At 44.7% G+C, this 12,505-nt stretch overlaps 2 protein-coding genes across 5 annotated transcripts in view; one reads left to right on the top strand and one right to left on the bottom strand.

Moving 5' to 3' along the window:
- Positions 1-3,920: 3,920 nt before the first annotated feature.
- On the bottom strand, positions 3,921-9,940 carry LOC112453028 (WD repeat-containing protein 35). Of its 3 annotated transcripts, XM_025013571.1 has the most exons (3): positions 9,876-9,940; positions 9,372-9,489; positions 3,921-9,125 (listed from the first exon to the last, which is right to left on the bottom strand). In XM_025013571.1, exon 3 carries the CDS (start codon positions 9,070-9,072, stop codon positions 5,521-5,523), a length of 3,552 nt encoding a protein of 1,183 aa, XP_024869339.1. In that variant the 5' UTR covers positions 9,073-9,125; positions 9,372-9,489; positions 9,876-9,940; the 3' UTR covers positions 3,921-5,520. The 3 variants fall into 3 exon arrangements, with proteins under 3 accessions (XP_024869339.1, XP_024869338.1, XP_024869340.1); XM_025013570.1 differs by lacking the exon at positions 9,876-9,940 and having other exon boundaries at positions 9,291-9,383; XM_025013572.1 differs by lacking the exons at positions 9,372-9,489; positions 9,876-9,940 and adding an exon at positions 9,194-9,276.
- A 10-nt stretch (positions 9,941-9,950) lies between these two features.
- The window catches only part of LOC112453027 (kinesin-like protein costa), a 3,563-nt gene continuing 1,008 nt past the window's right edge, over positions 9,951-12,505 (top strand). The window contains exons 1-2 of one of the 2 annotated variants that reach the window (XM_025013569.1): positions 9,951-10,273; positions 10,848-12,468. In XM_025013569.1, the coding sequence (XP_024869337.1) occupies positions 10,914-12,468 (1,555 nt within the window). In that variant the 5' untranslated portion in view covers positions 9,951-10,273; positions 10,848-10,913. Of the gene's footprint in view, positions 10,274-10,847 lie in introns of both variants that reach the window. The other variant, XM_025013567.1, reaches the window with a different exon arrangement.

The following is a 12,505-nucleotide window of genomic DNA, read 5'->3' as shown; positions in this document are numbered from 1 at the left end:
CGTTTGTAAGGCGTAATCGCAACCGTCGTTCGCGAAACTCGACGTACAAGCGTACAGGAATTGTCCATCTTTTCGAAATGTCGTAAAACATGTGCTTATATTCGGTGTATCCCGTTGTACTGTAACTCAAATAATTGCGTACATAATAATCTACTTAATCTTTTAAAGCATAGCTTTGAATTCAACAATCGCTTCAATTCTTTTTGTCATTTTCGGAAAATGTAACTTATAGCGTTTTTCACTGGCAGAACTGGTGCGCACTCAGTGCACATTAAAGCCGTTGTACACTGATTTAATCTCTAATATTTAAAGTAAAATGCAAATATTTCGATTGATAAAATACCAAGTACATATTTTACCAAATAGTGCAATAAAGAATATTGAGGATTTCATGATTTAACCCGTTTATATTAAACATACACTTTATATATAATGTTGGATTGTGTACGATGGCTTTAATGTGCACTGAATGCGCACTAGCTCTGCCAGTGAAAAACGCTATTAACAATCTCTGCTAGAGATTTGTCATCGAAAAGTCGAAGACATTCCATTCATCGCGGGTTATAATTCCATTGTTGTAATCGCTAATGCGATTTATGGTTTTCCGTTTGGCTATTCATTGTCAGTCAGCATTGCAATTTGCTACAGATTATTATAATTAGAAGAGAAAAATCCATAGAATCGGCATCCCGAGACTTGTGGATTATCCTCAAAGATTATCCTAAAAAAATGCGGCAAAAGAAAGGGATCGAGTCAAAGCGATTCGGTATTTGCCTTGCGATCGGCCAATCACTCGGCCGAGGATCTCAGTCGCCGAAAGGCCAAACCCGTTGTTCGACACGGCATGCAGACGAATGTTCGCGAGGCTCAGAGAGACCCGTTCGCGTTCCAGTGATGAATAAATTCAACTTTGATGTCCCAATCATCGCGCGACGCGCGCCGACCTCGTAATTAAAATCGAATTTTCGGGACGAATCGAGGAAGAGCGAATCGATCTCGCTCCGATCAACGGAAGAGAGAGAGAGAGAGTGAGGGGAAAAAGAGAGCCTCGTCAGAAAACCCTTGGCGCTCGCGCGAACCGGATTCTGGGAAGTCTTAAAAGCAGTCGCCGCGACTCTCTCTTTTTTTCTTCTCTCCCCCTCGCGACGCGGGGCTGCTCTACGTACCCGCCTCGGTTATTTTTGCGGGATAACGAATTGCAAGGGCGCGTCGTGTATCATATTACGGAGCTCGGCGCGATTTCCACGGTTAACGCGTCTCCGCGTTACACCGTATTTTCGTCGCCCCGCCGCGCGATAAAGAAACTTCGCCGGAATTCCGCGAGTAGGTATACGTGTTTCCCTCCGCTTGAATTTTGCAGGTAAATCTTCTCTCCGACATCGCCAAGAGACGACCGCTCTAATATAATCTAACGGCGTTAATTCAATTATTCGCCAACCGGCGACTCGAAAATCCGACGCTACTTGACTTGACGCGTCTCGCTTAATCGCCCGATCGGGAAACGGAAAGATCAGAGACGGCCCGGGCCGCCGATAACGAGATAATGTGACCTAATAACGATAAGATCCGCGCCGATAAATCAAGCCCCGTATCCATCCGAGCGTAAGAACGTCTGCATAACGTGTCGTCGAAAGAGTTAAGCGCGTTAAAGAGTTAATACGTAAAATACGATCTCGTCCCCGGAGGGGTGAATTGAGATTGACGTGAATTCGTTAACTGCGGATATCAAGCTCGGTCGACGCTCGATCGTAAGGAGCCCCGGCTAAACGAATCGCTCCTCTAATTGTAAGCGCGTCTCTCTCGTTCGTATCAGAGCACGTTACTTAAGCGCTAAATGCGCAGCTTCCACGTGACGATCGGGATCGAACGCGATCGTTTCTTATCGAGACGAAAGTTCAACTCTTCGCCGAGTTCTTTCCCCCCCGTTCAAATTGCTTCAATGCCACTTGCTACAATATGGAGAAAGCGCGCCGCAGTTCACGCGATCGCGCGGAGAATTTTGCGAATGCGATTATTTTGTACATGAAACTTAAGAAAATGTTACTCACATGAGATGGCCTCCTTGGGGATGTCGCTGAGCGGGAAGCCCTGCGCCTCGAAGATCGGCCTGACACTGTCGCACTTGAGCCCGGCGGCGTTCACCATCGTCGTCGTCGCGAGGACGGCCGTCGCGACGGCGACAATCCACAGAGTCGTCATGGTACTCGTCATTCTCGCGGCGGCGTCGCGTCGTCCACCTTCCGCGCGCGGAAACGGAGACGCGTAAAAGCGGGAACGGAGCGGAGCGAAACGCGCGATCGACGGCGGGGAGAGAGGGGGGGGAAGCGGAGAAAGGAAGACGGAGCACCCGCTACGATATCCTTCGAGCACTGCTACTCGCGACGACGGCGTGCGGTCGTTGCCGGCGGCGAAACGGACGCAACGATGACACTTTTACGCGGCTCGAGCATTCGCGTACGCATCCGCGCGCGCGCCCGCGTTTTTTCCCCTCGCGATCGCGAGCAAGGGAATTGTCGTCGGGACGATGAACCAACCGGGCGGGTATTCCTCGTGGATCTCCGAGTCGAGCGAGTGAATCGTCGAACTGTGGGTACGTATTGCGAGACACTCCGGAACGAGAACCGACCTCTTCGTCGGCGCGAGACGCACTGATTGTAGACTGTAAGCGTGAAGCGAAATGTGCGCGGCCGGCGCGGCGGCCGGAGCGGTGACGAATGGCGCATGGCGCGCCTGCGCCGGGACGGCGGGATGGTAACAGGTTTGAAACGGCCAGTGCCGGCACCCGGCCTCCCCGCTAGTGGCGCGCCAGTGCTGCCAACGGCGAGAATGTATCGATCGAACGGGTAACGTCGATAACGTCGCGCGATTATCGACCGTCTGTAACACATTGAATAAAATGAGTTGATAAATGTTTTAATCTGCGTCATTTAAAGTTTAATTTAAATTGTAAAAGAGAGAAGGATCTATCGTATATAATCATCATTTGCCTTAAACTTTCGCGAATAAAATGCGTCTTAAGAGATAATTATATTATTAATATATTTATAATTGAAGTTTTAACGTTTCTAATTGGGAGACTTGGTTTAATAATTCGGTTATTTGTTGCTGACGTTGATCCTTAAATCACTCAAATCATTTTCAATATTTAATCGAACTTTCTCATACTCTTGTACTTTTAGGCTATAAGCTTCTTATTTTCTTCAATTAAGTTTTGCTGCTTAGATTTTAGTGCTTCTAGCTCCTTTTGCAATTGAAGCTTCAGTGTTTCTTTATCTTCCGTAACGTATAATCTTTCCAAGATCAAACGTGTCTGATGCTCTTTTAGCTGTTGGTCCAACGTCACAGCTTTATTCTCTTCAGATTACTGAAGAGAATCTCCAAGTATCGCGCTCATTCGTATCCTGCACGTTAAGCGCTAAATGCACAGCTTCCACGCACTCTATTCTTATATCTCTATGAATCGAACGCGATCTTTTCTTACCGAGACGAAAGTTCCGCTCCTTCATGCCCTTGCCAAGCTTCTTTCCAGTCCAACTACTTCAATTGCTACATGCTTCAATATGGCGGAACCGTAGCGCACTTCACGCACGCGGGATACGAACACAATCGCGGGGAAAATGCGATTTCTTTTACCCTGATAATGTTGCGTGTAAAATACACCCCACGCGAGTAATTACGTTGAAAAAAACCACGAATAATGTAGGATTAATATAGCGGAGGGAAAATATTTAATATTTTAATATTTTCAGAGTTTTTATTTTTAAAGTTTTATTATATACTTTTTTTTACGTAACTATTCCATATTCTATAATAAAAATTTATTATAATTATGAAGAGATGTACCTGTAAATATATATACGAAAAAGCATTCTTGCTCTGTAGCTGCCTCTTTATTTCTTTCCCCTTTTCTCTCGTCTCTTCTCTCTCTCTCTCTCTCTCTCTCTCTCTCTCTCCTTTTCTCTCCCTTTTCTTTCTTAACAATAGCTTAATACTATTCAGATATATCTGCAAGTAAAATATAAGTATAGATCAAACTAATTTATAGTGGACGGTTTAGGAGCAAGACTTAAATAAAAATTCCATCACGAAATATTAAAAGACGAAAGAAATCGTTTATCTTGTTGTATAAGATTGTTATCAAATTATATTATATTTTTATCAAATTAGAATATATCAAATTACGTAAACAATCATATATTCGCTATTTCTACAATACATTTGCAAGAAATCAGAGATCAACGAGTTTCTACTTCGATATCGAATATCTGCGTCATAATAATTACATCTCTTTGTTTATCTCTATATAAATATATAATTTATCATTATTTTTATATCAATTTATAATTAATAATTGATTATCATTGTTAACAAGAAGAGATAACAGCATACAAAAACGATATGATCTCGCTAACGAGATATCAATTGAATGCAGTTATGCAATAAGGAATCAAGCGCCATTTCCGTGTGTTTTAGTTCTGATTATATTGATTTTTGTTCTATATTGTGGGTAGAAAATTTTCTAAAAACGCAATGAAATTGTTATTGATGAGAATTATAGTTCATTATATTTGAGATAACGTTGGTGCAGAATTTTACTTTTGTTACGCGAAATTCTGCTCTTATAACAGAATAAGAGGTTTTGGAGTTGGTTCCGCATTGCAGAACTGCGTTATTCAATTATCAAGTCTACAATAAAAACCGCTGGCTGCATAATTGCGATATCAAAACTATACGCGACAATGGTATTCGCACTTGCATAAACTTTGAAAGCACGACAAAACTAATACGAGATCGCACTCGTTAAAGGCTCATTACGTTCCGGACGGAATAGCAGGTGCGCACAGCCACAATGTCGGTAATGCATATGCAATGGCAAACCGTTGAAATTAGATTCTCGTTAGATTGCATTTTGCCACTGAGTCGGGAGATACTCGCTTTAACGTAAAACGGTGTACCGAGTTTTCTATCGATCCGCGTGTTGTTTTATTTCAATAAAAACCTATTGCTGATTGATACGATCTGGCATCCGATATCAAGTACGATATCACCGACATGCAGAAAAAATAAAGCGTAAAAAAATAAAACGAATATTCATCGTTAAAAGCTGATGAAAATCCTATTTATACCCGAAGTTTTAAAAAATATATCAGCCCGCACAAAAGGAAAAATTCACATGCTTTTAAAAATACTTTTAAAATTGAGCTCAATAATTCCTGTTCCAGGATTAATCCAATATTATTCAATATTAAAACACGAAAATAACGGCACTCTGTTAATTATTTAACTCATTTTAAATTATCTTTCATAATTAATTGATACTCGATTCGTATACCGATTATGGAGGCCAACAAATGTAATAGATTTAATGTCGATTTTTCGTTTTTCGGAATAAAACCGAAATGTCCCAATTGTTTTCTTCTCATTGCATCACAGTTATCAAAATACAAAAGCTCGCTGTTTATCTGTGTAAAATATTGGCAAATAAAAAAATGGACGGATTGCGAAATTATTCGAATTAGCCTACATATACGTGACGGTGCTGTGACACAAGGGGCAGGCGTTTATGTTAACAACGTCGCGTTCCGTTGCGACGTGATGTCGGCAAACGGTGCAGATCCACGCGATGCTAAGGTCCATGAGCGGTTTGCCCGAGACGATGCAAGCCGGGAATCTGGTCGAGCAATTCGGGCACGTGATACACCAGTCGGGCACCAGAGTCTCGCAGTTGACGCATTCCGCCTTGTTGTTGCGGGAGTCCTTCGGGGTGTGCTTCGTGAAGATGTCCACCGCCAGTTCCTCATATTCCTCTTTCTTGGCCTCCGAGATCGTCTCGAGTCCTTCCAATTTTATGAAGGCCTTCGAGCAGGTGGCGAACGCGTGATTAACGGCGCTCGATAGCGCCAACAGACAATAGATGTCCTCTACTTCCAGGATATCCTCATAATCTCTCAGTCGCAGGGCGGTCTTCATCGCGGCATCAAAACTGCCGTCGTATAACTGTCTATGCGCGAGCAAAAGGAAGTGATACGCCTCGGCGCCCCGCCAGGCGTTTTCTATGATCCTGGTATCTTCGTTGCTTTCAGAAAGACCCATGACGACGTTACTGCGGCCGCCTTTTATCGCCGGAACGCTGTTGATGTGGTCCTCGATCAGCAGGGCCGCGAGAACATATATCTTCTTCACGCGCAGGGGATGCGACTTGGACCTGGCTTGCTCCTCGGCGAGGCGAAGCAACAATTTAGCCGCTTCCAGATTATAGTTGGCCTTCTTGTACAATTCGATCGCCTGTAGACGCTTGCCGTTCGATAACAGATGATTGGCGTACTTGCTCAGCAATTCGCCGATTTGTGCCATCTTGTAAGTCTTCGCTAAGTCGACGGCTTGGTCCCAGTGATTCAGACGCACGCACGTATCCACGGCTAACTTTACGTCTCCGTATTTGATGTAAGCCGCAACCGCCTGCGGGCACATTCCCACCGAAGCCAGCATCCGCGCCACAGTCTTCAAAATCGGACTCTTGTCCGGCAGCTGATCCACGGTTGCCGCCAGCTGAACAAAATCTTCCAGTTTGTAGTAGCACTGAATGAGTCTCTCCAAGTTTCTACCTTTCTCGTAATACTCCTTCGCGTTCTCCCAGTTCTGTCTCTCGGCGAAATGATCGCCGATCTTGTTATACGCGTGCTCCATTTGCTTGTCCGAGCCGCCAATGCCCATCTTCATCAGCTGCACGACCCGAAAGTAGTCGCCCAGCTTTTGGCGTAGCGCGACCGCCAGGTCTCTCCTGTCCATGTCCAGATAAAGTTTCTCGGCCTCGTCGTAATTGCCGAGGAACGCCGCGACCTCCGCCTTCTTCAGCTGATCGTTGTGCACGTTCTGTAGACGCTTGATAAACTGTATACCCAGGTAATCCGTGCAGCGCACCATAGCGTTCTCCGCCGTTTCCAAGTCCAGCTTCGTCAACGCCGACTCGGCCAATAAACGCCAGAGACGCGGATGCGGATTGTCTTGGATGAAATTGTTGGTCTCCTTCAGACCCACCTTGGCCAGCAGCTCTCTTGTGTCTCTCAAAGATTTTACTTCCAAGTCCACGATCAAGTCCTTTCGCATGTCGTCGGACATCAGCATCAGATCGTCCAACAGAACGCAGCGTATCTCCAAGTCCTGAAACGAGCAAATATATCCAGAGCAAGCTATAGGCTCCTCGGGGTCTAGTCCTCTCAGAACGTACATCCTGGTTTTCTCCATGATCGCCAGGAGTGAGGGATTATCCCGTGCCCAGCACATGGCCCACACATCCTTCCTCTCAAACTTGGTTATATCCTCGCTCGTGTCCGTGTCTCGCGAATCGGGCGCCTTTTGCGAATCCAGATCCAGCATAGTGAGAATACCGTTGGCGTCCAGGATAGAAACGCGCGTGGAGTCGCAGTTAATAGCGAGTCTATGTAGTCTGCACGCGGTATTGTATCGGTTGACGAGCGTTATCTGTGGCAGAGAGTACCGCTGAATCATCCCCGAGTCCCGACCGACCAAGAGAACCTTGTCGGTGGCGTAGACGCAGCAGATCGGATCCATGGTGGCCTTCGTGCTAATGGGGGTTTCGAACGAGCCGTCCTTATCCAAGTCCTGGATAACTTCGGTCACGCCGGTCGGCGTCTCGTCCACGTGATAGATCTTGTACTTGCGCATCCTGCTCGGGTGCAGCGTCGAGTTGCGTGGCGCGCGGAAGTTCCACACTAGGAAATTGTTCTTCGACGCAGCCACGACCATGTTGGCGGTTATGGTGAGGTACAACGGCTCCAGATCCAGGAACTTGGAGTCTATCGGCGTGGCGATGGTGTTGCAAACGAGGAGGGCGAACTGCTCGGTGACCTGAGCGGGATCGTTCCTCACGGAGAGCACGCAGTGCTCCCCGCACGAGGCTATCGATATCAAAGATCTCACGTACTTGGTGCAACATGTGTTGCTACTCGTGTTCCAGAACGTCACGCAGGTACCGTCCTTGCCAACCTTCTCGTTTGTGAAGACGACCGTGTTGCTGAAGTACGTCCATTTGTAGTCCAGACGGATGTTCGCAAAGTATATGTGAGAGTCGACGGACAGGGCGACCCGGAGGGACCCTTTCTCCCAGGTACAACACGTTACCTCCCGTCCGGGTATCTTCAGGGTCCTCATGTGCTCGCCGAATGGCGTGTAAAACTGTATAACGTTCATGTCCTTCGTTTCCCCGTTAGTGAGCAACGGCATCATGCCCGTCACCGCCAAGACCGAGCCGCAACTATTCCAGTCGCACCACGAGGCAGTCAACCCGGTTTCCATCATGACCGGATTGTCGTCGCTGGTGTCCCGCATCAACAGTATCCTACCGTTGCGATAACAGATAGCTAGAGTAGGACAATCCATGGCGACGTAGCCGTTTCTTCCATCGTACCACTGTAGGGCCACTATAGTTTGGTGAAGGGAAGTATTCAGCGAGGGGATGTTTAGTTTCATCAGGAATGTGCCTTGATTGTTGTAGAGATGAAGCTCTCCACTTTTCAAACCGAACAGAAGAAATTTTCCATCTGGAGACCACTGTACGGCAGAGAGAGACACGTTTTTCAATTCCTTACCCCAGATTCTGTTGCCGTCGACAGATCCGACGATCACAGCTCCGTCCTCGTAGACTATGCATATCTTCTGGCCGTCGCAGCTCCACGCCATGCCTCTCACCACAGACTTGTTGCGATTGTTTATCATTTCTTCGTACCACGAGCCCTTGTACAGCATCCAAACGATAATAACTCCGTTCTGATCGCTCGAGGTCAGCTTCTGATGCTCCTCGTTCCACGTCACTACTTGAACGTGTCCGTTGTGACCCTCCAGAGGCTGATTCATGCTCAGATTGCTCGCCGCAGCCAAGCCTCGGGACTTTCCGCCGCTGTGCGATCCGCTGACATTGGAGTCTACTCGTAACACCTTCAAAAGACCATCCTCTCCTCCCACTGCAATATACCCGTCCTTCTGATTCCATGCTATGCAGTTTAATCGATAGTTGTTCGGTATGGAGATCTTCTTGCTCAGATAAACGAACATTGCTGGTTTATGTCAGCCTCCCTGGAGATCTTTCGCAGAACTGACGTAAAGCTCTAAAATCAAAGTATTTAATTTATGACAGAGCACTGTGTGTGAGCTTGACGGGATAAAATTTTCTTACATAGCCAAACGTGGGTGGTTTACGGGCAAAAGTTAGGAATCAAGAGGCACATTTTCATGACAAATTTCATTTTACATTGCAAGAAAACAAGTATTACCGTGCTTTATCGCGGAAAGTAACATTCGAGGCGAGCTGTCAAAGCTGTCACGTTCCTGATATAAACACCTGTCAAGTTTACCTTAGCAACGAGAGCGACGTGCATAGCAACGAGAAACTGTGCGCCATCTAAAAGTTGCGGTGAGACTCGCTTGATGCATTTTCCTTCTTTCAGAATCCGCAGCCGCTAATGTCCATTTCTACCAATATGTAGATTAATTTAAACATTTTAAATCTCTATAGCTTTTGCTTTTTATTCTTTTCTAATTCCATTTCTACCAATGTAAATTAACTTTAATGTCAAAAAATAGAAGGTAAATTGAACCGAGATTAAAATTAATCTACATTGATAAAAATAATAAATTGAACAATATCAAAATCGATTTGAGCCGTCGAATGTAAATCGTTTTCTTAGAAGATGTAAATGCTTGTAAACAATAACTTTCTGAACGTTAAATATTTCGAAACAACTTAAGTGTTCCACAAGCATATATTTTCTTTAATTTTTGGTAGAATTTCTTATAGAAAACTACATTTCCAGTCGCTGTGCGAACATAACCAAAAACATGGTACCACGTTACCCTACCTCTTGTAAATATTTGTGGACATGGCGATGTAGTTCAACGTTCGCATTTCGTTCGCGTAAAGGCGCCAGCGGACGGATTCGTATATTTCGTTTACAGTGCAGAGGATTCAACTGCGGAGAAATGTAGCTGCAAAGAACGAATTTAACGTATATGCAGCCCCGTCTGTTCCTGGCTCTACTCTCAACGTTAGCTGACATCGATTCCAGTCGAGCCTGCCGAGAAAAAAAACTCGCAGACTCATGACGAGGGAATCTCACGATCGCTAAACTGTGTCTCTATTCACGAAATCGCGAAACGTAACTGAACGTAATATGCGTCGCGACCCTTTCGCGAGACAAGGAATTTCGAGGCATGGTTCTGAGACATGGGAAATCCCGATAGGTTAGGAACTTCACTCGTGAGTATCTAGACACTGGCACTTTCGCGGAGATTCTAGGCCTGTTCTTTTCAGTTGAACTTATACAGTTCATATTTTCCCTTTTTTTTCTCTCTAACATGAAAAGAAAAAGAGAAAAGATGAATTGTGCAAAAAGTTTAGCTGAAAACAACAAGCTTCTCATTTTTACATTATTTATTAGGGCTGGTTGTTCCAACCTGTTGGTAAGCTAACTAATAGTTAAATCATGTGTCTATCTTTGTCCAATGTAAAGGATAAACAAAGACATATATATGATTTAACTATTAGGTAGTTTACCAAGAGGTTGAAACAATCGGCCCTTTTAGGGCTGGTTGTTCTAACCTATTGGTAAGCTACCTGATAGTTAAATCACATGTCTATCTTTGTCCAATGTAAAGGATAAACAAAGACATACATATGATTTAACTATTAGGTAGTTTACCAACAGGCTGGAACAACCAGCCCTTAATATTTCGCTCGAGTATGAGATTAACAGGAGGATAGCTTTCATACGTCGCGACGGTTTTGCCTTAATCAATGAGACAGATAACAGGATGGAAATGACATTTTATAGGTGCAGACTGGCTCGTATTCGAGCAGACGAGCGCCTCGTTAGACGAAATTACGTGAGGGGAGTAAAATGATGCATTATAGTCCATGGATTCAACATCAGCCTATACTGGATCATCGATGCTGCGTGCCGTACATTGATATGATGCCATCCTACCAGGTTCACGATCACGAGCGTCATCAGCTGACCGAGGAGGAAACCGAGCAGGCTGGCGAGGAGGCGCACGACCCAATGACACCTGCCACTTCCGGCGAACGTAGCTCCAGCGCGGATTTATTTAGATTGGAGTTTGCGGCGTCTCAGTGGTCTAAGCTCGTCTCTAATGCAGAAGGTCTGTTTACGAAGCTTATGACAAGTAATGTCTTACCACATACCGATCAGGATCAAATTGAGCAATGGCTGTGCATGAAGCAGGAATACGAGGAATGTATAGCCAGCGACGAGACCACCAGTTTACAGGGATGCGCGGAGAACGCTAGAAGATCGTTAGAACGCATAGAGGAAGTAACCGAGACCGATGAGAAAACGGACGAATCTGGGAATCAAACGAAGCTCAATCCAAATTGCACCTCCAGTTCTGAGAGCGAGCTATCCGAAGTTGATGATGATGATGATGAAGAGGACGAGGAGGACGAGGAGGAGGACGACGATCAAAGCGATGTGAGTTCAGAAAATCCAGATTTTCTAGAGAAGCTGGACGAGTGCATGAGCAAGTTTAAAATAGAGACGGATGAAATTGTCGATTCTATAAAGGATGATTTCAGAGAAGCAAACGTTGAGATTATATCTCCGGTGACGAGATCCGTAAATAATAATTATGTACCGGTGTCTCGTCCTGCACCGACAAGAAATCCAAATTCCAGGAGAAACTCAATGCTGCCTGGTTCCGATATGTGTAATGAAGTATTAGCTTTTAATGACAGCCGAAAATCTTGCCAAAATCAAATCCTTGAAAATCGCATCCCGGAATATATCAATCCGTATATATTGGATAATCGCGAATCAGAAATAAGCATTAATGATAATATCATTAACGACAATTTCGTTGCGATACAAAATGGCAATTCACCCGATTTATTGTTCGAAGTTCTCAAGAACACGGAAATATCTGAACCTATCAAGGAATTGAAAGCTCTAACGCTAAATAACGAGGCGAAACAAACGCAAGTGAAGAAAATTCAATCAAATTTGGATGGAGCGCATAAACGTATCGAAGAATTGCAGACGACAATTAAGATTAAGCAACGTTTTATTGCAGATATGATAAAAAATTCCGATACGCGCAGTAGCGCGAAGCAGAGGTTCCAACGTAAACGTAGTAAACTGGAGGAGGAATATTACAACACGAGAACACAATTAGCACAGGCAGAAAATGCATCTATGTACAAGGATGAGGAAAGGACACACAAGAAAGAAATTGAATTAATGAAAAATATAGCGATACATTATGAGAAACGAATGATGGATATAGATATGATAAAGCAAATAGCGGGCGACTCTGCAAAGAAAGTTTTGGAATTAGAAGCCTCGTTAAATACATCGAAGAAGCAAATGGACAAATTAAAGCGGCAATTGAAGAGAGAAGAAGAACGTAAGAAACAACTGGAAGACGAGCTGGCTAAAGATCAGCAAAAGATTCGTGAACTTGAGGAGAAATATAA

Source organism: Temnothorax curvispinosus, unplaced genomic scaffold (genome assembly GCF_003070985.1).
Source record: "Temnothorax curvispinosus isolate PA1 unplaced genomic scaffold, ASM307098v1 QBEX01003939.1, whole genome shotgun sequence".
In the NCBI taxonomy this organism is placed as follows: Eukaryota; Metazoa; Arthropoda; class Insecta; order Hymenoptera; family Formicidae; genus Temnothorax; species Temnothorax curvispinosus.
This window is presented reverse-complemented; position numbering and strand designations above follow the sequence as displayed.

Coding starts and splice junctions, on each gene's coding strand:
- LOC112453028 (XM_025013571.1), bottom strand. CDS start 9,072: ATGTTCGTTTATCTGAGCAAGAAGATCTCCATACCGAACAACTATCGA.